Source organism: Periplaneta americana, chromosome 3 (genome assembly GCF_040183065.1).
Source record: "Periplaneta americana isolate PAMFEO1 chromosome 3, P.americana_PAMFEO1_priV1, whole genome shotgun sequence".
Taxonomy (NCBI): Eukaryota; Metazoa; Arthropoda; class Insecta; order Blattodea; family Blattidae; genus Periplaneta; species Periplaneta americana.
This window is the reverse complement of record NC_091119.1, coordinates 203,246,735-203,271,660: the sequence shown is the minus strand read 5'-3', so window position 1 is coordinate 203,271,660 and position 24,926 is coordinate 203,246,735. Positions and strand designations below refer to the sequence as shown.

The window sequence follows — 24,926 nt, the reverse complement described above, 5'->3', positions numbered from 1 at the left end:
TTAAATAATATTTTCACCTAGTTCAAATGTTTGTTTGTTAGAAAACTATCACCTGAAGATGACTTGAAAATAAGTCTAAAATATTCGTGACGTATATTAACATTGTATCTTGATGTAACAGAATCCATTTCTGCCATCTTAACATGATAAGTGATTGACTGAAAAATAAAAAACTAATTTATATGATATTATTTCACAAACTTATCTGAACTCAACATGACTTAGGCCCAATTGTATAAAACTCCCTGACTAAAGATCAACTTTGATCAAAGATCGAAAAGTAAACCGAGTTCAGACACTTCTTCTATTGTATAAAACTTTTCTGCGATGAAATTACCTTGGTTCAAACGCAGTCTAAGTTCACGTGAAAAGGATTTGGCAACATCGCATAAACAGGTGAAATACGTGATGCGCGGACCATGTTATACAGGTTTGTTCAGTGTTGCCAATCTAGCGATTTTAACTCTTTTTCAACAACAATTTCTTTTAACTTTTATATTGCTTAAATAGGGATTTAGTGACCTTTTTAGCACCCCATAGTGACAAAATTTAATCTTTCTTTGTTGATAATGAGAAATCTAGCGACTTTACAACTACTTTTTGGCGACTTTCCGTATTACACTCTGTTGGAGACACTGTTTTTTTTTTTGCAATGTAAATAATGGCGGACAATAAGAAGAAGGTTGACTGTTCTCCAAGTTATCATGTTATGGTGTTTGATACTGCTAAACATAATAAAGCTTTCTAAACGACAATTTTCGTTTAGTAATACAGTTAATTGAACATTTATGAATGTACCTATCATATCCATTAATAATTAATGGTTGTTATAAACATAATATAATTATAGGTTATGTTATTTGATACTGCTGAACACGATAGAGCCTTATAAAATATAAGAATGTTTGTGTATTAAGGCAAGAAATTGAAAGAAATATATATAAATGTACCTATCATATCTATTAATATTAATAATAATAGATATTTTATTTGCACAATCTGTCACTCGTATATTTCAAACAGAAAAGAAATAACTGAACTTGGATCATCTAACTTAATCGGAGAAATTTCTTCAGTCAAAGTTGACTTTAGTTTGAGACAAATTAATCTCAGATTAGACTTTATACAACACAAAATTCCAAGTTCAGCTGAAACAAGGATCAATTTAACCTCTGATCTAAGATTAAATGGTTTATACAATCGGGCCTTAATATGCTAAAATCCGTCTTCTATAATTATCATTATATTTACGTCTTATTTACTTCATCTCCAGACCATGCTTATCAATAATTTCTCCCTTGTTTTTTTCGCGCTTTGTTGTTGTCCTGTATTAGAAGCCTGGTTTGCGAAGTCGATATGTTGACCGCTGTAAGTCCTTAAAGTGAGTCTAATTCATTTCTAGGCAATGTTTTAGTGTGTCGGTCTCGCGGTATCCGCTCTGATGGGACGTTTCAAGATGGATAGGAACGGGAAGCTGTACAATGGACCGGGGCAAAGAATGCTGGCGACCAGAGACTGATGTTCCAGACCGCCGGTGCGTCTGTCAATATTGATTTAGTTAGAACCGACCGGTGAGGAGATGCTTTGAGTCTTTCCATCGCCACAGGGGATATTGGTGGAGAGGGTGGCTGAACAAAGAGAACAGCTCCACCTGAAGGTGTGTGCTTCAATTTGGGGTGTTCTGCACACGGTAATTATCTGAAATTACAACAGGATCTGGTGTCACCTTCAAAAGCGCGCGGCGTGCCATGTTTGTGCAACGTTTTACTTTGAGTCCGGGTGACCAATTACACGTCAGACAAGACGGATTGACTTAAGGGGAGATGTTGCAGCTGACTCAGCGCTGCAGCTGCTGACATCTACACCAGGATGTGTGTATCAGCAAGTTAATTGAACACCAAACATTGCACTTTTTCTTGTACAGAATTCAACATTTCTACTTGTAAGCTACACTAGACTTAGCTTGTTTTATATGTTATAATTTTCAAACTAGTACCATGTGACATCGTAAATGCATTCAGTTTTTAAACATCACAATTATTGTATTTCCTACATCAAGACAACTGTCAGTACAATGCAAGATTTGCGAAAAACATAATTTTTAGACAACTGACCTTTAATGTAGACTACTGGTTGTTATGAAATAATTTTAAGGGAGAATATATTCTAATGAAAGAGGAATCGGTACAATGCTCCGCCGATTTAGTAGAATGCGTTTAAAGGAGAAAACAACGTGGTCTGTTGTGACGATAATCCAAGCCCTCCACATTAGAGATGGGAAAAGTTGTTATTTTCTCGTAACAGTTCCAACTGTTCCAGTTCCACGAAAATACTAGGTTCCAAATAACAGTTCCAAAATAACAGTACCACCATATATTACTGAATATAGTCTACGCCGAAGTTCGCTCCACAGCACCGGATCGAATCCCTCCTCCAGTGTTTTTACAAAATTTATTTATCTTAAAACCTTTAGTCAAAGTAGTTTATGCAAACATTTGGGTAAAAAAGGCAAAAGTATAAGTCGAGGGCCATGAGAAAGTCCAGAAGTCATACTGACAGTATTGACACCACGAAACCAGTTGCACGACGCCAGTTCAGGATTAAAAGTTAGTATTGATTTTGTCCCTGAAAAGTAGCCAGATCTAGTGACAAAGTCGCTAAATTGACAACACTGCAGCAACGGTTGTCATAATGTAGTTCCATACACGGCCGACTTGATGCTAGCTTCGCTGCACCTTTGAAAGCGAAGGGAGCATCACGTCGGCCGTGTTCCATAACATCGAGTATATTGTAACATGTAACAGCAAGTATTTTGTATAACAGGTACAGTACTACTAGTATGTAATGTAACAGTGATGGTTTGGAACAGGCCGTTACGTTATTTTATACTCATGACTCATAATGTAGTTCCATAACATCGAGTATTTTTTGTAACAGCAAGTATTTTGTATAACAGGAGTATTTAATGTAACAGTGGAAGAGCCACGTACTACTAGTACGTAATGTAACAGTGGTATTTAGGAACAGGTACGGACGCTAAATGATCACATACTTCCCTGTATGCCATGTGATGCAGTACGATGTCATAATGAGTCGAGATGTGAATTCCTGGAAATGAAATCTTTTCTAATGCTAAATTGAATTCGTAGATCAGGTTTGTTCGAAGCAGGAAATGTAATGTAATTTTAAATTACTTGTAAATTGGTCACGAAATCGAAATGGATCCCAGTGGTAAATAGAACCTAACCTATTCTTCCTCTTCTGCTTAGCTGAAGGTCACAGTAGTGTTCAATTTCTCCAAAAATGCGTAAATAAAAGCTATAATCATTTCGGCCGTGCTCAAATTCATATTAATAATGTACCGTCATGAAGAATCATAATCTCATGTAATGAAATATGAAAATTTACCGTTGTACTTTTTTTTTAAACAAAAGAACTTCAATAATAATCATGTTTCAACAGACTTTAGTTTAATTTCAAGAATTGGTAATGAAACTAAAACTGTAAAATATTTGGAAATAAAACATAACCTATATATTTTCATCTCCCTTGATAAAATTCACAATGTAGTTACTATAATACAGGCATTATGTTATTTGATAGAATCCTATACTCAATTAACATCAGTTCCAGTGTACATTTTTTAAAGGCTATCTTCGTATCTTTACTATTTATCTTTTACTTTAGTTTCCAACATTTATTTCAGTACGACGAAAGGGTTCCCAATTCTGCTTTCAAACAGTGGCGCCAACTTATATGGGCTCGTGGACTCGTGTTGTGAGATTTCTCGTCAAATGTTTGAGCCCACCCACTGTTTTCCAAAGGTTGGCGTCACTGCTTTCAATAGTACCAAACATGTTCCGTTCTGTGCAACAGGCGTTGTCATAATGTAGTTCCAAAGTGGAACGAGTGTAACCGCAAGTATTTCGTACTAGCTCAGAGCAACACTGTTATTTTGGAACATGGTGTTCCAAACAAGGAACGGTTCCAAAATAACTGTTACGTTATTTTTTCCCCACCTCTACTCCACATACCCTTAAGGCATACCTATCACAAACATGTTAACGCCACGGTTGGTGGCATTGATGGTATGTCTTGGGTGTGGAAACAATATTAACAAGAATGTTTAATTTTTATTTTAATGAATCTAATGCCTGACAACGGCTTAGAAGTTGATGATAGTGATTGTTGTTGGTGGTGATAACTTGTAGGCCTATACACCAACAGACTCTGCAGCTAGTGTGCACGTGTTCATGTCTTCACATCACTACCTCTTCCAAGTTTCTTATTCGTGTTTCTCTCTTGTTGCAGGTAAATTTCCATTTGGGTGTCGTTTAAAACCTTCGCTTCCATCAAGAGAGTCTATGACGTCAATGAAAGATGAGGTAATTAAGAATTCATGTACTACATTGAATAGATTTAGCATTCTTGTGTATCTAATAGCACTGGGATTCGAAAATCGGGAGCCGTCTTGCAGTAACAGCACAACAACCGCAACATTTTAAATTAAAAATAGCCTGCAGGTCATTTGAGAATTTCAACTTTTAGGTGAGAGTGTGAGGACTCGTAAGTACAAAGATACCGGGTAGAAAGGAGGTCGTAAAAAAAAAAGTAAAACTCTTGCAGTGGTTGGTTGAAAAGATTGTAATAACGATGCGAATGAAAAATGCGTCAACGTGATGAAGTAATGAAGTCGGCAGAAGAAAAGATTTCACCCCCGCTACCGAGATAAACGAATATAAAAAAAAAAACACTCACAAACTTTATCATTAAGACGAATCTTGGGTTTCTAACCAAACTCTTTTAAATAAATGTATCTGCATGCAGCGCGGTAATACAGCACGGACCGTCATTAAACGCGAATGAAGATAAATCGGGTCTATTCTTCGTACTTTTGTAACGGGGAAGATAGGCAGTGCCGCCTGGTTCGTTGTTCTCTCGTTCTAAAGGAAATTCCTCCAGGAGAAAGGAGAGAAGGTTAATTGGAGAGTTTCTAGATTAAGATCCAATTTCTTTCTTTAAAGTAAAGATTAAACCTTGCGAAATTAAAAATTTCGTAAGAATGCTATGGCACTTTTATAAAAATTAAATGTGAAACATATCGGGAATGTGTTGTTCTATAGAACTGAAGTTACGGTATGAAAGTAGACGTGTTTTTGTGTCTTTTTTCTTTCTTACGTGTTAACATATGGCAGGTAGGTGACGAATATTTACGTACTATTGCATTAAATGAAATAATTTAACAGTGAAATATGTAATATTTTTCTGCTGAAGGATTTCTTTCCGTCATTACCAAAAATAAAATGCTTCGCGAAACTTCATCCAATTAGCTACTAATCGATTTGTATACGTTGTTGAAGTCGATATACGAAAACAATATTGCCAACATCTGAAAAAACAAGTTAGTTTTGTATTTTCTACATTTTGAGACCTGAAGAATCCAAAAATGAGAAAAAAAAATGCATGATGCCATTAAAAACCACATTCCCTGGCACTTCCTTATTAAATGATAAAGAAATATAACTTTTGAATTAGTGTTTCTTCATAAAATAAAAAATAGGAAAGGTGCAAGTAGTGTTCCATTCCTTTTTAATCACCCGGTATATATCCATACATAGGCCTACATATTATATCTTCCATACATACATACATACATACATACATACATACATACATACATACATACATACATACATACATACATGCTGGTCTGTCATGCCTAAATAGCGTCCTATTTAAAAGCAGTTAAATATATTATTACTAGTGGCTTGTGCAGCAAATGCTGCTGCAAACTAAGTTCGTTAGACGTTCAAATAAAAAATTTTCAGGTTTATTTTCAGTGAAGAATACTTGTCTTTTTGATAGTTATTTGCTTCCATAATAATGAAACATACTCCCTCTGAATGGATTTTTTAGGCCAAATACTTTTTCTTGAACTTATCCAACTTCAGTTTTTGAGTTTCAACGCGAAAACGCAAGTATCAATGTCAGGACGATAGCAGTAGCTATTTCAGGTCATTGTGGATTGTAGGCAAAAGTTAAAAAAAAGTCAGGTGTGCTAAGCTTTCGAACAATAGCATTTTCGTATAGCTGCTGCATGTAGAACTTGAAATGTAGAGCGTAAAATCATTTTATCCTACTAAGAGATCTTGCTGAAATGATCCTGAGACTACAAAATTTTCTAGGCCTCTTATTTTATCAGTAAGTAATACCTTTTGATCTTTCCTTAGGAACTGTAATTTTTACGTTCTCTCGAGCCAATACTGAAGACAATGACACATATCAATATCTACTGTACACTACACCGCCATTAAGTGTATGAAAAAGACCCAACCCCACTGGGTTAATAAGTATAAAAATATTTGATTTTTAATAACAATATTATTATCTTACTTAAGTTTTGTAGTTATATATAGCAGTCACTCAGTAAATTATAGAAATGAAGATCTAAATTAAGATATTCTCTACATTTACTTACATAACCTCAGAAAGGTTCACTTTCATGTCATCAATATAGCATCAATATTATGTACAATTAATGAAGAATAGACGCATCATGATATTAACTATAATAATATTTAATTTCTAATGGTAATAATGTCATCAAACCATCTCAAGTTTCGTAGATTTGAATATCCAATACACAGCTGTACTCAGAAAATTATACACTGCAGAATCAGTTTTTAATAACAAATTGAATTGAGCTCTAAATATGTCGGCAATCCTGCAGGTCATGGCCTTCGTGTAATAGCCTATTGTTTATTGTAGTGTGTGTTTTGTTCTGAAATTCAATCAAGTCGGCCGTGATTCAATAAAATTAGTTCTCAAAACTGACAACAGGTGGATTTTGGAAAATAGGAAAATTATGTAGGAAAATTGACATTTCACTGAAAACTACTATTTTTCCGAAAAACTTTGGATGCCAGGCATGAAAATGAGGGGTCACTCATTAAAATCCGTTCAGCCGTTTTTCCGTAATTTCCATTACCAGTTCAAATTATATATAGATTATTATTATTATTATTATTATTATTATTATTATTATTATTATTATTATTATTATTAAGTCAACCCAGGGTTATTGGAAATAGAGTTTGCAGAATAATTGCTTATTGAAACTTTAGTAAGTGAAATTTTGAAGTATGAAAAAGCCATTAGTTGACCGTCCAAAGTGCAGGGCTGCGAATTTCGAATGCAGTACTCACTTTATTCAGTAAATAATATCCCCTTTGGCTCCATATATGTGGGAGTTCATAGAATGGCATGTTTATTTTTAAAATAGCAGAGGGTCTTTCAGAACTGCAAACACACATACTGTTTGTTTTGTTTCTATTTTTTTTTCTCCCGAGTGCTTACAAATAATACAAGCTCTTTTGTCTCCAGCATCACACACACACACACACACACACACACACACACACACACACAGAGAGAGAGAGAGAGAAAAAAAAATAGGGTGAGATGAATTGCCCCTCTTTTTTATATTGCACAATAATTCCTTGAACTGCATGCTGTGTTACAAGTTTTGTTTAGCAATCACGTTGTTCATATTTGCACACTCACTTTTCAGACAACTAAATAAACATTTAGTGTCTCCAGTTAATAAAACTTGCAGGAGTTTAGTACAGCGATGCGTAGGTGTGATAATAGGATCTTATTTGTATGCCAGAAGGCTGTGTCTGTCAGAAAGTCGTGGACACAGTTGTTCAGGCGCAGTTCTGACTCTGCGAGAAAGGTTTCAATTGCAGGATTGGCATGGTGCATATTTTACGCAAATCACACATAATTTACGACGCGTAAAAACCAATATTTTACATGATTTTCTACGCGACGTAATAAATTATTTTCATGGTAGTAAATTAAAAAGTTACATAATCTACTCTGTGCTTGAAGATTCTGTGTTGTTGTGTTTTTAATTGTGAGCTTCTTTCCAAAATTCACTATCTGGAAAATTTGATGTTTTCAACTCACAGTGAATTCATATAATGTTTGAGGTTACTTATCCACTGGTGACATTATTTTATGCAAAATTATACTAAATCCCTGTGAATTCTTAATGAAAAGAATGCAATTTTTTTCCAAAACTAACTAATTCCAGAGCAAAAATAAGTTACTTTCTTTCCATGAAACACTATACCCACAAGATGTTTTTTTCTAATCAAAATTAGCTATATCCTCCATTAATTCCAATGTACATACTCTTTGGTTTTAAGCAAAATTCATTATTTTCATGGCGTTTTCATGGTGCGTTGTCAACAGCTGATGTCTTGGAAAGCAGTGTTATGATAAAGATGTTTGTTGAGTTTTTCTGTTTTTCCATTCAAATATCTGTTAATTTTTGAAATGGTAACGTATTGTTTCTGATGCTTTTCCAATTCTCTGCGGGCTAAAGCAGGGAGATGCACTATCGCCTTTACTTTTTAACTTCGCTCTACAATATGCCAATAGGAAAGTCCAGGATAACAGGCAGGGTTTGGAATTGAACGGGTTAAATCAGCTGCTTGTCTATGCGGATGACGTGAATATGTTAGGAGAAAATCCTCAAACGATTAGGGAAAATACGGGAATTTTACTGGAAGCAAGTAAAGAGATAGGTTTGGAAGTAAATCCCAAAAATACAAAGTATATGATTATGTCTCGTGACCAGAATATTGTACGAAATGGAACTATAAACGTTGGAGATTTATCCTTCGAAGAGGTGGAAAAATTCAGATATCTTGGAGCAACAGTAACAAATATAAATGACACTCGGGAGGAAATTAAACGTAGAATAAATATGGGAAATGCCTGTTATTATTCGGTTGAGAAGCTTTTGTCATCTAGTCTGCTGTCAAAAATCTGAAAGTTAGAATTTATAAAACAGTTATATTACCGGTTGTTCTGTATGGCTGTGAAATTTCGACTCTCACTTCGAGAGAGGAACAGAGATTGAGGGTTTTTGAGAATAAGGTTCTTAGGAAAATATTTGGGGCTAAAAGGGATGAAGTTACAGGAGAATAAAGAAAGTTACACAAGACAGAACTGCACGCATTGTATTCTTCACCTGACATAATTAGGAACATTAAATTCAGACGTTTGAGATGGGCAGGGCATGTAGCACGTATGGGCGAATCCAGAAATGCATATAGAGTGTTAGTTGGGAGACCGGAGGGAAAAAGACCTTTGGGGAGGCCGAGACGTAGATGGGAAGATAATATTAAAATGGATTTGAGGGAGGTGGGATATTATGGTAGAGACTGGATTAATCTTGCTCAGGATAGGGACCAATGGGGGCTTATGTGAGGGCGGCAATGAACCTCCTGGTTCCTTAAAAGCCAGTAAGTAAGTAAGTAAGTAAGTAAGTAAGTAAGTAAGTAAGTAAGCAAGTAAGTATTATAAAGTTTGATTGTAGTATTGCATAACGGTATTTTATTACTATGATGAAGACTTTATTTTGTAGCCTACAGTTATTGTTCTTTTTTTCCATATTGGGGCTAAGAGGGATGAAGTTTCAGGAGCATTCTTCTGCACAACAACGCAAAACTGCACGCATTGTATTCTTCACCTGACATAATTAAGGAACATTAAATCCAGACGTTTGAGATGGGCAGGGCATGTAGCACGTATGGGCGAATTCAGAAATGCATATAGAGTGTTAGTTGGGAGACCGGAGGGAATAAGACCTTTGGGGAGGCCGAGACGTAGATGGGAGGATAGTATTAAAATGGATTTTAGTGAGGTGAGATATGATGGTAGGGACTGGATTAATCTTGCTCAGGATAGGGACCGATGGCGGGCTTGTGTGAGGGCGGCAATGAACCTGCGGGTTCCTTAAAAGCCATAAGTAAGTAAGTAAGTAAGTATTATTCTCTTTTTCCATTGAAGTAGCGTATTTATTTGTCTGTAGTAGTAACATGTTCCAAATATAATAAATATTTGGAATTTGTAGTAAGGAAATTGAAAGTTTGATTGAAGTGTTCTATAATGGTATTCTGTTACGTTTTCAGTGCTACGTAAAATGGTTTAAAACAGCGACGTGGAATATTTTTCTCAAAATTTACTATTTACAGGAAATAGTAAGTTTTGAAAAAGAAACTTGTCCCCAAATCATGGTTAGAAATAATATACAGCAACAGAAATTCTCTAACAATAAGTGGAGCATAATTACGTGGAAAATAATGTAATCAATATGAATTCCTATTTGATTTTTCTTGTAACGATGGCAACAGAAATTCGCGTTTCCTCTAAAAACAAGTTTTTGGAAATAATGATTTTAGGAAAGAAAGCTCACAATTATAAGCAAGAAAATGTACATTTTGGGCAGTTTTTATTTTCAAGTTTTCTGGGAATAAACCAAGTTCGTCAAACTTGTTATGCAAAGGTCTTCCTGCGTATGACATACCGTCTTCAACTTTTATTTTAGTACAGAATATTAATAACTTCAGAATCACCGATGACACAATATTACTGAACGCTTCAGAACTCTTCTGTGAACTAAAGTTGATTATGTAATTCTATGCTTTTAAAATGTTCAGAGGATAAGATCAATATATAATCACGAACAATCCAGAAGTGTGTAGTAAAACTCAAAGGTACCGCCTTTGGGAAAGTGCCCACAGAGAGTTGTCAAAAGGACAACAATTTTTTTGTTTTCTCCTTTAATATTAGCGTCCGTGAACACGAATAAAGGAAAGTAAATAAAGTCGGCATTGCACACAAAGACACTGTCCATTACCACAATAAATTATATAAGTAGTACTGCAGAAAAATATAAAGACAAAAGATGGAGTTGAGAATCGTATTTTATGTGTAGGTTTTTATATTTTAGCTTTTTTTCTCATTTATTAACTCAGGCATCATTTAAGGCATTATTGTTTTTTTATTGGTTTATTTTACGACGCTGTATCAACATCTAGGTTATTTAGCGTCTGAATGAAATGAAGGTGATAATGCCGGTGACATGAGTCCGGGGTCCAGCACCGAAAGTTACCCAGCATTTGCTCGTAATGGGTTGAGGGAAAACCCCGGAAAAAACCTCAACCAGGTAACTTGTCCCGACCGGGATTCGAACCCGGGCTACCTGGTTTCGCGGCCAGACGCGCTGACCGTTACTGCTCAGGTGTGGACGACATTATTGTGTATGTGTATTCATGTTGTAAGAGTTTCTCAATATTTTATGAGATAGGTATTTGTCTTTTCAGATGCCTTTAACTTCTACTTGTCTGTGTATTATTTTTGATTTTTCTTTATGTGGAATATATTTCTTTTAGCAGGAATTTATTTCAAGGATTAAATTTTGGAAATAGAATGGGATTTTTAAAGAATTAGGCGACGTAATAACCTATTGTACAAGATATCCATAGAAACATTCCGTGATTATAAACTGCTATAATTTGTAACTATACGTATTACGAAATTCATACCGGTGGCATTAAAAAGAACGGCTTATAGAATTTCAGGGGGTGTGTAATTGTAAATGTTGGCGGAAAAAACAGACGACACTATAAGAAAAAAAAAGATGCTATTCCTGATCTTTCGCTTGTTTCGCTTTTTTTTCTTCTTATAGTGCCATCTATTGTTTTCCGCCAACAATTACAATTATACATTTCTTTGAGCCGTTCTTTCTAATGGCACAGGTATGAATTTTGTAATACGCATAGTTACAAAATCATATGGATAAGTGTATAAGATTTGCTGATGATATGGCGTTGTTAGCAAAATAGGAGATGATAGTAAGAGATATGCTACTGGAGCTAAATGACAGCTGTGAACAGTATGGATTAAAGATAAATGCCAACAAGACGAAGACCATGGTCGTAGGAAGAAAAGTAAAGAAGGTAAACTTGCCAATTCTAAATGAGGCAGTAGAGCAAGTGGACAGCTTCAAATACTTGGGGTGTACTATAAGCAGTAACATGAGCTGCTGCCAGGTAGTTAAAAGGAGGATAGCAATGGCCAAGGAAGCTTTTAATAGAAAAAGGAGCATCTTCTGCGGATCTGTAGAGAAGGAATTAAGGAAGAGACTATTGAAGTACTTTGTGTGGAGTGTAGCATTGTATGGAGCAGAAACATGGACATTACGACGAAGTGAAGAGAAGCGACTAGAAGCATTTGAAATGTGGATACGGAGAAGAATGGAGCGTGTGAAGTGGACATACAGAATACGAAATGAAGCTGTGTTGGAAAGAGTGGGTGAAGAAAGAATGATGCTGAAACTGATCAGGAAGAGGAAAAGGAATTGGCTGGATCACTGGCTGAGAAGAAACTGCCTACTGAAGGATGCACTGGAAGGAATGGTGAACGGGAGAAGAGTTCGGGACAGAAGAAGAAATCAGATGATAGACATTAAGATACATGGATCATATGAAGAGAGAAAGAGAAAGGTGGAAAAGAGGGAAGATTGGAGAATGCTGGGTTTGCAGTGAAAGACCTGCCCTTGTTCAGAACGATATGTATGAATGAGCAGTTTATAACTGGGGAATGTACATTATTATTATTATTATTATTATTATTATTATTATTATTATTATTATTATTATTTCTTACTTACAAATGGCTTTTAAGAAACCCGTAGCTTCATTCCGCCCTCACATAAGCCCGCCATTGGTCCCTGTCCTGAGCAAGATTAATCCAGTCTCTACCATCATATCCCTCCTCCCTCAAATCCATTTTAATATTATCTTCCGATCTACGTCTCTGCCTCCCCAAAGGTATTTTTCCCTCCGGCCCCCCAACTGGCACTCTATATGCATTTCTCTATTCGGCCATACGTGCTACATGCCCTGCCCATATCAAACCCATCTCTCTGGATTTTATGTTCCTATTTATGTCAGGTGAAGAATACAATGCGTGCAGTTCTGTGTTGTGTAACTTTCTCCATTCTCCTGTAACTTCATCCATTTTAGCCCCAAATATTTTCCTAAGAACCTTATTCTCCGTTATATTTGTAATATTCGTAAGTATGATCATGTTTCCCCGTCTTTCCAAACTCTGTCTTGGCTAAGGCTAAGCGATCGACGAGCCCTGCATTCTCTTGTTCTCTTATTTCAAATTCTGCGCACCGCTACCCCAATCTATTTGACTTCTCGTTTTCAAAATCTATCCGCATATCATCAGCTAAGTACAAGATCTCATCATAACAATTTACTCATTATACCCTACCACAAGACATCTCTATATGCTTCATCTTATACAGTTTCAGTTGCTAGAAATTGGAACTCGCTACCGAGTGATATAAGGGGTTGTTGGACGATAACATCATTTAGGTCAAAATTACATAAATTCTTACTTAACAAATTAATTGCTGATTAATATTTATTACATATTATAATGAAACTAACATCTGTCCATTCCTATTATTATCATTAATTTCTCTAAATAGATTTACAAAACTTCTAATGCCAAATACATTATAGAAATATATTTTAGGTTTATATATATATATTTTTCTCCCTGTAACATAGTTCTAGTAAGCTTATATTAAATTAATTTTCGTCATTTTACTAGTTATCTCAAACCTCAAATCAATTATAATTGATTGAATTAAATTAGCTCATAAATTAAGTTACTACTTTACCTTATAGGTTTATCTAAATTAAAATAAATATGTAGTCTACTAGTCGTTAAAAGTTAACTGAAGAATACTGCTGGAGAACCTTTTTAAGTGTAGTGTAAATATTCGTAATTTAAATGTGTATTCTATTGATTAAGAGTGGTTGAGTGGAAGAGAAGGCCTTAAGTCTGCCAGCGAAAATAAAGCATTATTATTATTATTATTATTATTATTATTATTATTATTATTATTATTATTATTAGCAAACACTCTTATTATTATTATTATTATTATTATTATTATTCTCAAACACTTATTATTATTATTATTATTATTATTATTATTATTATTATTATTATTATTATTATTATTATTATTTCCTTGTGTTCTTATAGATTTTTACCAAATTTCGATTATAACTATGAGATTAATTGCAAATATTTTAATTGTGGTAGTTTGTTCACCAGACGTCAAGATCTTGATTATTTATTTTTTTGTAAAGTCATTAAGGGTGATATTGATTGTGAATCCTTCATAAGCAATATCAGTCTTCGTATTCCTGCTAAGGGTTTAAGATTTCATATATAAAACAGGAGATAAACTGAATGTTGAAAACTATAGAGGGATTAGTATCCTCAACACATGTTATAAGATATTTAGTAGGATTTTAAATGAAAAATTAAAAAAAAACATGCGGAAACTTTCCTTCTGGAGTGTCAAAATGGCTTTAGAAAAGGAAGATCATGTGTAGATCCATTATTTAGTATCAAACTATTGTTGGAAAAAAGAAGAGAATTTAATTTAGAAACCCATATAGCTTTTATTGATTTTGTGAAAGCTTTTGATAAAGTCCGAAGAGACCTTTTATTCGACATATTACAAGAAAAAAATATTCCAAATTTGCTATTCCAAAATATAATAGAAATCTACACGGACAGCAAAATAAGTGTCAAAATAAATAACTGTATATCCGAAAGAAAATTAGTTAATAATGGAGTTCGACAAGGTTGTCCACTATCACCAACTTTATTTAATATTTATATAAATGAAATTATTTTAAAATGGAACCAAATCTACACATCAGGAATCAAAATAACCAGTGCTCTAACATTAAATACCTTACTCTATGCCGATGATCAAGTCATAATTTCCAATTCAGAGGATAATTTACAAAGAGGATTATATACATTAAATGAAATATTAAAAGATTTTGGGATGGAAATTACAGCACAAAAATCAAAAGTAATGGCATTTTTAGGACAAGACCCAGTGAGAAGTAAGATAATACACAATAACCAATGCCTCGAACAAGTGCAAAATTTCAATTATCTGGGTTGTGAAATATCTTATCAAAATGAAAAAGATGTGAACAAGAAAATTACCAAATTTACACAAATTCTAGGAATAATAAACAATACGTTAAAAGCTAAATTAGTACAAAAATCTACAAGAATAAAAATATATAATACACTAGCATTACCCACCCTTCTATACGGAAGTGAGATTTGGACATTAAAGAAAAAAGACATGAACAGAATCAAAGCAACGGAAATGAAATTTTTCAGGAGAACAGCAAGATATACTCTTTTAGACCGAAAAAGGAATGAAGAAATTTTAGAACAATTAGAAGTAGAGTCAGTAGAAGAAAAAATCACCAGATACAAATTCAATTGGCTAGATCATGTAAGAAGAATGGAAAATTCAAGAATCCCAAAAATTATGATGCAATATAAACCTAGAGGACATCGTCGACCAGGAAGACCGTTAAGAAGACTGCTAGATGGGGCCGAAACAGGTCTACAGAGGCCTAATTCGTGAAGGATGATGATGATGATGATAAAATGTTTTATAATAGGAATTCTAAATCTCTGTCTCCGGTCTGCAGATCCATTAAATATGCTAATTTGCATGGATTCAACTTGGATCCATTTAATGTGTAGTATATCTTTTGAGTTTTTATGTCAGTTTTATTCATTTATGCCATTGTCAAGATATGTATTATACTATTCTTGTCAATTCATATCTTTACAATATTACTTATATTATTCCAGTCTTCATTTATTTTATTTCATCGATACATTTGTAATTCACTCTATTCAATTGCCATCATTTTAATTATCTCACTGAACTAATTTTAATAATTATTATTTGTGCTATTTATTTTGTTGCATTTGGTCAATTGATTAATGTAGACTATTATATCGATTGTATTTCATCTCACTACCATTTCTATCATTCATTCTCATCATCATTTGTAGTTTTGTTTGTATCTTGTGCTAAACGGTAATTGGCCTTGTGCTGTTGTTTCGCACATTAATATTATAAATAAATAAATAAATAAATAAATAAATAAATAAATAAATAAAATAAGTTATTATTATTATTATTATTATTATTATTATTATTATTATTATTAAACGTCTGGAAGTTTGTCCAACGTCTGTTCTCATCTGAGACAATACATGACCTTTCGTTGATATTGGACGGGATTCGAAGTTACAACCGTGTGGAGCCTCGATCTGTACGTACACTGTGGCCCGTGCTCCCGTTCTTTTGAAGTGGTTCAGACGATTAGGTTAGGATCGTCGACCCTTCATGTCTTCAGTGATCCGTTAATTCTGTGTTACATTAGCAGATGGTAATACGCAGGGAGGCAGCTGACCTCATTATGAGGTGAGAAGAGCAGTCGGCTTTCTCTGCTAAGTACGCTCGTGGCGGCGTTACGTAACTGATTAGCACTGCCCACTGAATTTAGTGGCGCAGTGACTGCTGATAATCTGTTGACCCATTTAAAACGGAAGGTATTTTGTAATCACGTTAAGGTACACTGGAAAACTGAAATATTAACATGCATTTTCTATAAGAAACGTCTATTCCTAGAAGATATGTATTGTTTTTCTGATACAAAAATCACCCTAGCTTCCCCAGGAAGAATACATACTCATATTCAAGAGTTAGGCCTATTCCACAAAGTTTTAAGCTAGGTATTTCATTAACAGAATAAAAAGTAAAAAGACAACAAGAAAAATACAAAAATATTACAATAATTGTAACTTTAATCATGTGTTCTTCATACGCCTGTATAGTAGGACACAACCTAACAAAATACCTTCTACAAAATCAGGTTAGGTTTTTCCTTTGAGACTTTGTCTTAATTTACGGCGAATATTCGATATAAAAATGTGTTTAATTTCGGTGTTATTTCCCACAAAATATATAATTTCGGTGTTATTTCACATTTAGAAATATAACTTTTTGACTCTCGTCGTGAAAAATACATTACTATAGGCTATATTCCTACAAAGACTAGAGCTTTATCATCAAGGGAATCTAGATGATCTTTGTACATTTTAACAATACTTACTTGTGTACAGAAATTAATGTAACAGTCTCTCGTCCTTTGTGTGAATGCTATAAACTAATAGATAGCACAAAACATTGAGACTATTTCTACATAATAGAGTCAATTAAATATTAGATTAAAAATTCTGTGGGTATTGAAATAGGATTTGAATATTAGATTGAAAATTCTGTAGGCATTGAAATAGGTTTGAATATTAGATTCAAAATTCTGTAGGTATTAAAGTAGGGATTGAATATTACATTAAAAATTCTGTGGGTATTGAGATAGGATTTGAATATTAGATTAAAAATTCTGTGGGTATTGAAATAGGATTTAAATATTAGATTAAAAATTCTGTGTGTATTGAAATAGGGTTTGAATATTAGATTAAAAGTTCTGTAGGCGTTGAAAGAGGGTTTTAATATTAGGTTAAAAATTCTGTAGGTATTGAAATAGGGTTTGAATATTAGATTCAAAATTCCGTGGGTATTGAAATAGAATTTGAATATTAGATTACAATTTACAGAAGGCAAATGACCAAAATTGAAGATCAATTTAGTGAATACAAATATATTGATATAGGTGTACCGCAAGGAACAATTTTGGGACCTATTTTATTTCTAATATATGTTAATGATCTGCTAAATATAAATTTAGAAAAATTTAATGGATCTATATATTCATATGCGGATGATACAGTAGTTATTTTCAGTGGTTTTTCTTGGCAGGAAGCATATAGAAATGCTAATATAGGTGCTAACATTGTTAAAAAATGGCTTAATTCCAACTTCTTTTCTTTAAATATATCTAAATCAACTTTAGTTCCTTTTTCGTTAACAGCTGCCAGTGTTCAAAATTTAAAATTTAGCGATAAATATAGACTAATAATACACAGTGAAAATTGTTTAGATCCCAAAAGTTGTAAATGTCCACCTTTTAAAGAAGCCACGTATGTCAAATATCTGGGTATCATTATTGATCAGAATTTAAAATGGCCTCATCACATTACTTATCTTTGTAAGAGGCTTCGTAAAACAATTTATAAATTCGTTAATCTTCGATGCTACTTACCTATTAGAGTTCTACGAAATGTTTATTTGGCCATTATTCAGTCTATCATTCAGTATGGTATAATTGTTTGGGGTGGAAGTACAAAAATTAATCTTAGTCCGTTAAATTTACTACAAAAACGAATAATTAAAATTTGTTTGAAGAAACGTTTCGATTATCCAACTAAATTAATTTATTCTGAATTTAATGTATTTAATATTGAACAAATTTATAAGTATACGCTGTTAAAATTTTATCATAAAAATCGTAATAAGTTTGTATTACAGACACACAATTATGACACAAGACGAAATATTAATTCAACATTGGTAGAACCTAAATGTCTCACATCTGCTGGTCTAAAGCATAGCATAAATTTTGGCCCTCGGTTGTACAATGCTTTAACTAAATTACACCCAGAACTTCTAACATGTAACCCACTAACATATAACAAGAAAATTAGAAACGTGTTAATATCTTCAATTTGATTAAATAAATTTATAGCCTATGTGTATGAATTAATCAACCTATATTATATTTGTATTCTATAATTTTGAAATATATATTAGTCCTACTTTTCACGTGCGATATTATTCTTCTCTAGTGTTAATATTATATTATATAATTCCATTGTCGCTGTAATTATATTTTAGTTCCTATTTTATTTTATTATTTATTTATATTATTATTATTTTTTTTTATTTTAATATTATATCTGAACTGCGACCGAGCACGAGCGCTGCTCATTCGGTCTCAAATTTTGTTAATACTACTGTATCTTCTTTTTATATTGCTTGTATTATTTTATTTGTATTTCTCTTTGTTTGTTTTGTAATTATATTTCTTTATTCTGTATATTTGAATTAAAAAAAATTCTGTGGGCATTGAAATAGGATTTGAATTTTGGATTAAAATTATGTAGTTATTGAAATTGGGTGTTAATATTAGATTAAAAATTCTGTAGGTATTGAAATAGGGTTTGAATATTAGATTGAAAATTCCGTGGGTATTGAAATATAATTTGAATATTAGATTAAAATTTCTATAGGTATTGAAATAGGATTTGAATATTAGATTAAACATTCTGTAGTTATTGAAATAGGGTGTGAATATTAGATTAAAAATTCTGTAGGTATTGAAATAGGATTTGAATATTAGATTCAGAATTCCGTGGGTATTGAAATATAATTTGAATATTAGATTAAAATTTCTGTAGGTATTGAAATAGGATTTGAATATTAGATTTACAATTCTGTAGGTATGGCAGTAGGGTTTGAATATTAGATTACAAATTCTGTAGGTATTGAAATAGGGTGTGAATATTAGTTTCTAAATTGTGTAGGAATTGAAATAGGATTTGAATATTACATTGAAAATTCTGTATGTATTGGAATAGGATTTGAATATTAGATTTAAAATTCTGTGCGTATTGAAATATGATTTGAATATTAGATTCAAAATTCTGTACGTATTGAAATAGGATTTGAATATTAGATTCAAAATTCTGTAGGTATTGAAATAGGGTTTGAATATTACATCCAAATTCTGCAGGTATTGAAATAGTTTGAATATTACATTACAGATTTTGTAGGTATTCAATTAGGGTTTAAATATTACATAAAAATGTCGTATATAAAACGACTTCCCTCACGCTCTTCATCTCGTGATGGGCTACCGTCAACACAACACAGGACACATACACTGTCCCTTGATATAATAATAAACTTTTTCATTGTCCACACCGGGAGTCGAACAAGGGCCGCTTGATCAGGAAGCACCTACGCTACCAATAGAAATCCTAATAAGTTTGAATTGTAGCGTGAAACATTTTACTCGTTAACAAAGACAAGCCAGACGACTCGGACTTTAATAGAACATGTTACAATTTAACTACATCAGTGTCTACTATGAATTATTGTTGTGGTACTGTCGTTGAGGTGGCGGAGGAATGTAACCCAGGGGTATTGCGCTCCCCGTGTGAAAATATACATTCGGCAGCAACGCCTTTTGTTACCTATTCGGTTCAGAGATGAACCACTCGGTAGTAATCTCTGTCATGAATTGTTAACTACTTCCAGGAATTGTCTTTGACCAAGGAAGCGTGTTTTATATATAGCATTATTGATATTGACAAAGAGATGGACTGAAAAAGTGATTAGAAATGCAGCGTATATCACGCAACGGAGTGGGTTAATCCCTGATCAATAACGAAGTCAAATGCGTTTTCCGATTTATTAAACAATTTCCATCACATTGATGTGTCAAGAATCGAGAAATTCTTGTTGTAGCGATCCATTTCTAACATATCGGAGGTCATCTTAATCTTCATCCATCATAAGAAAAAAACAATTTAAACAAAGTTAGTAAGTATCGTTCCGCGATAGTCCGTTCTGATTGGTAGATTGCTGCAGTGGTACTATTTGCGTAAAAATTCAAACATATTAGAAATTATTACATTATCCTATTCAATTGAATATTTTATGTAGACCTACATAAATATGTCAAACATTAGTTACCTATATCTTACTTACTTACTTACTGGCTTTTAAGGAACGCGGAGGTTCATTGCCGCCCTGACATAAGCCCTCCATTGGTCCCTATCCTGAGCAAGATTAATTCAGTCCCTACCATCATTTCCCACCTCCCTCAAACCCATTTTAATATCCCACCATTTACGTCTCTGCCCCCAAAGGTTATTTAGAAGAGTTCGTGGCAAAAAAAAAGATATCGGTTGATAGACGACATTAAGATATATGGATCATATGCGGAGACTAAGAGGAAGGCAGAAAATAGGAAAGACAGGAGAATGCTGGATTTGCAGTGAAAGACCTGCCCTTGGGCAGAACACTATGAATGAATGAATTCACTTCATTTTGTTTTAAATTTCTTAAAACATGTAAAATTTCTTTTCGACTAGAAAACAACCTCTGAAATAAACTGTAACGCATTGAGGAACTAGAGATCGCCTAGCCTTCGTTAATTTAACTGCAGTCGTAGTTCTCCCTCCTGAGAGTTATCAGCAAAGCTCGGAACTTGGGGACTTGTGTCTTTGAACGTGGCTAAGCGACCGGACTTCAATGTCAACAAACTCCCGCTTCCAGCACAGAGGTACTGTCAGGTCTGTTATAAAAGTGGTTCCTGGCTGGAACAACATAATGATAATATTATGGTAGCTTGAAACACGTAATTTTAAAGAATATATATATATATATATATATATATATATATATATATATATATATCAAATTTACAGTTCTGCTGTGTACATTTTATTACAGTATATGACTACATGGATTCGAAGATTTTCGAACCCATAACTTCTTTGCCTGTTAGTTAAATATGATTTGAAACGAAAGAAACTTATTTCCACGTCACATGAAGTGACGGGAGCAAATTTAAAATACTGAATGTTTTCACTGTCACTGTTTCCTGTTCGATTTTCAGCAGTTGCTAGCTGATCTCGCATCTGAGAAAGATAAGTATTCAAAATTTTTCTCGAAAATAGTTTTCAATTTCTATGTCACTACTAGGGAAGGTTCCACTACGACTTGATCCATGGCTATGGACAAATTTTCCACCGATTTAAGAGACTGCAATGTCTTTCAATTAATGCCCGTTTCCAGCTCTAGTTTAAGTGTGGCACAACTTACAAAATATAAACTCTTCATTCGAAAAAAATAATGTATCTCCTCAAAATTCCTTCACGAAATTCTATACCTAAAATTTAAGAAATATATTTTCAAACTTCTATAATACCCATTCGAATACCACGTATTTTCTCATTCCTCTAACAGACCGTTTACCTGTAATTCTCTGAATGTCATTTGCTTCGACATGACACAGTTTCTTCGTTCGTCTTCTTGCCATTCGATGTGACTACTTTCTTAGTACGCACGACTGTCCCTGAGCGCTTGCAGGGTGAGCTTTGTGTACGCTGTACCTGTAACCTTACTCATGCGCACGACACACAAGTCCCCAAGTTCCGAGCTTTGGTTATCAGCTGACGCTGTTGGCTTGATTTGCATGCACAGCCGTCCGCCGACGACGTCCCTGGCATTGCTGGAAGTACAGGTTTCCAGTGAAAGTTGGCTTTGATTGATGGGCCCTGCATTGTGTGCGTTTGCTTTGCGTGGCCTAATCTGCTAAGTGATCAGGCATCATGAAACAATAAGTTTGCTTAATAACAACATTTTTGACGTGTTGCCTGAGAAGTGGACTCGCGACTTGTAAGTACTTTGTTCTAGGTTACTGAACTTTGACCTAAAACGTTCTTCAAAATTTGAATAACGCTTAGAGACAGTGGACCAAGGAATACGATATACAGTTTATTAAACAACAATAAATAATAATAATAATAATAATAATAATAATAGTAATTAAATATGGGAAATGCCTGTTATTATTCGGTTGAGAAACTTTTGTCATCCAGTCTGCTGTCGAAAAATCTGAAAGTTAGAATTTATAAAACAGTTATATTACCGGTTGTTCTTTATGGTTGTGAGACTTGGACTCTCACTTTGAGAGAGGAACAGAGATTAAGGGTGTTTGAGAATAAAGTACTTAGAAAAATATTTGGGGCTAAGAGGGATGAAGTTACAGGAGAATGGAGAAAGTTACACAACGCAGAACTGCATGCATTGTATTCTTCACCTGACATAATTAGGAACATTAAATCCAGACGTTTGAGATGGGCAGGGCATGTAGCACGTATGGGCGAATCCAGAAATGTATATAGAGTGTTAGTTGGGAGGCCGGAGGGAAAAAGACCTTTAGGGAGGCCGAGACGTAGATGGGAAGATAATATTAAAATGGATTTGAGGGAGGTGGGATATGATGATAGAGAATGGATTAATCTTGCTCAGGATAGGGACCAATGGCGGGCTTATGTGAGGGCGGCAATGAACCTCCAGGTTCCTTAAAAGCCAGTAAGTAAGTAAGTAATAATAATAATAATAATAATAATAATATAATAATAACATATAATAATAATACAACCCCAACATAATAGACAACATAATACGAAAGACAAAACATAATCACAAAAAACATAAGAATAGAACACAAACATAAGAACACAAAAAATACATCACACTAACATACGAAAACAAACAAAAGTTGCAACTTCATTCAAGAAATTAAATTACAACATCGCATACAGAACAAATAATGCTCTACAAAAACATCTACACACACAAACAAATACAACCACACAGGCGTAAACAAACTCAAATGTAACACCTGCAACAACTTCTACATAGGACAGACAGGCAGATTTCAAACACGTTACAAAGAACACATCACAGCCATAACAAAATTACAAAAGACGTCCACATATGCAGAACACATCACAAATGCTAACCACACCTACAGAGACATCAACACAGACATGGAAATACTACACATCCAACCAAAAAGCCAGAAACTAAACATACTACAACAATATGAAATATACAGACACACGAAAACACATCCAAATGAAATTCTCAACACACAACTCAATTTGAGAACACGCACACTTTTTGACTTCACATTACACTACACAAACACACCCCCCACAGGAAACAAAACTAGAGGCGCCGAGACCAGCAACAACCAGTTCTGAAGAAGCTCCATGACAGGCCGAAACATGATAACAAGGTACGACAGAATTTAACAGGAGAAAGACATATAATACATATTCCGAAGTTATATAGTGTTAAAAGTTGTGTAATCAAGATGTAGGAATAATAATAATAATAATAATAATAATAATAATAATAATAATTATAATAATAATAATAGTAATAATTAAATATGGGAAACGCCTGTTATTATTCGGTTGAGAAACTTTTATCATCCAGTCTGCTGTCGAAAAATCTGAAAGTTAGAATTTATAAAACAGTTATATTACCGGTTGTTCTGTATGGTTGTGAAACTTGGACTCTCACTTTGAGAGAGGAACAGAGATTAAGGGTGGTTGAGAATAAAGTGCTTAGGAAAATATTTGGGGCTAAGAGGGATGAAGTTACAGGAGAATGGAGAAAGTTACACAACACAGAACTGCACCCATTGTATTCTTCACCTGACATAATTAGGAACATTAACTCCAGACGTTTGAGATGGGCAGGGCATGTAGCACGTATGGGCGAATCCAGAAAGGCATATAGTGTTATTTGGGAGGCCGGAGGGAAAAATACCTTTAGGGAGGCCGAGACGTAGATGGGAGGACAATATAAAAATGGATTTGAGGGAGGTGGGATATGATGATAGAGAATGGATTAATCTTGCTCAGGATAGGGACCAATGGCGGGCTTATGTGAGGGCGGCAATGAACCTCCGGGTTCCTTAAAAGCCAGTAACTAAGTAAGTAGTAATAATAATAATACCCCAACATAATAGACAACATAATACGAAAGACAAAACATAATCACAAAAAACATAAGAATACAACACAAACACAAGAACACAAAAAATACATCACACTAACATACGAAAACAAAAACACACACAAGATTGCAACTTCATTAAAGAAATTAAATTACAACATCGCATACAGAACAAATAACACTCTACAAAAACATCTCAACACAAACAAACAAATACAACCACACAGGCGTATACAAACTCAAATGTAACACCTGCAACAACTTCTACATAGGACAGACAGGCAGATCATTTCAAACACGTTACAAAGAACACATCACAGGCATAACAAGATTACAAAACACCTCCACATATGCACAACACGTCACAAATGCTAACCACACCTACAGAGACATCAATACAGACATGGAAATTCTACACTTCCAACCAAAAAGCCAGAAACTCAACACACTAGAACAATACGAAATATACAGACACACAAAAACACACCCAAATGAAATTCCCAACATACAACTCAATTTCAGAACACACACACTCTTTGACTCTACATTACACTACACAAACACACCCCCACTGTACACAAAACATAAGGCGCCAGGATCAGCAACAACCAGTTCTGAAGAAGGTCCATAACAGGCC

General features: G+C 34.0%; 1 protein-coding gene across 3 annotated transcripts in view; it reads left to right on the top strand.

Annotated features, from left to right (window-relative positions):
- LOC138696966 (insulin-like growth factor-binding protein complex acid labile subunit) overlaps positions 1-24,926 on the top strand; it is a 1,304,936-nt gene that overhangs the window by 1,022,252 nt on the left and 257,758 nt on the right. For all 3 annotated transcript variants that reach the window (XM_069822505.1, XM_069822504.1, XM_069822506.1), the window contains one exon: positions 4,312-4,385. In XM_069822505.1, the coding sequence (XP_069678606.1) occupies positions 4,312-4,385 (74 nt within the window). The remainder of the gene's footprint in view (positions 1-4,311; positions 4,386-24,926) is intronic.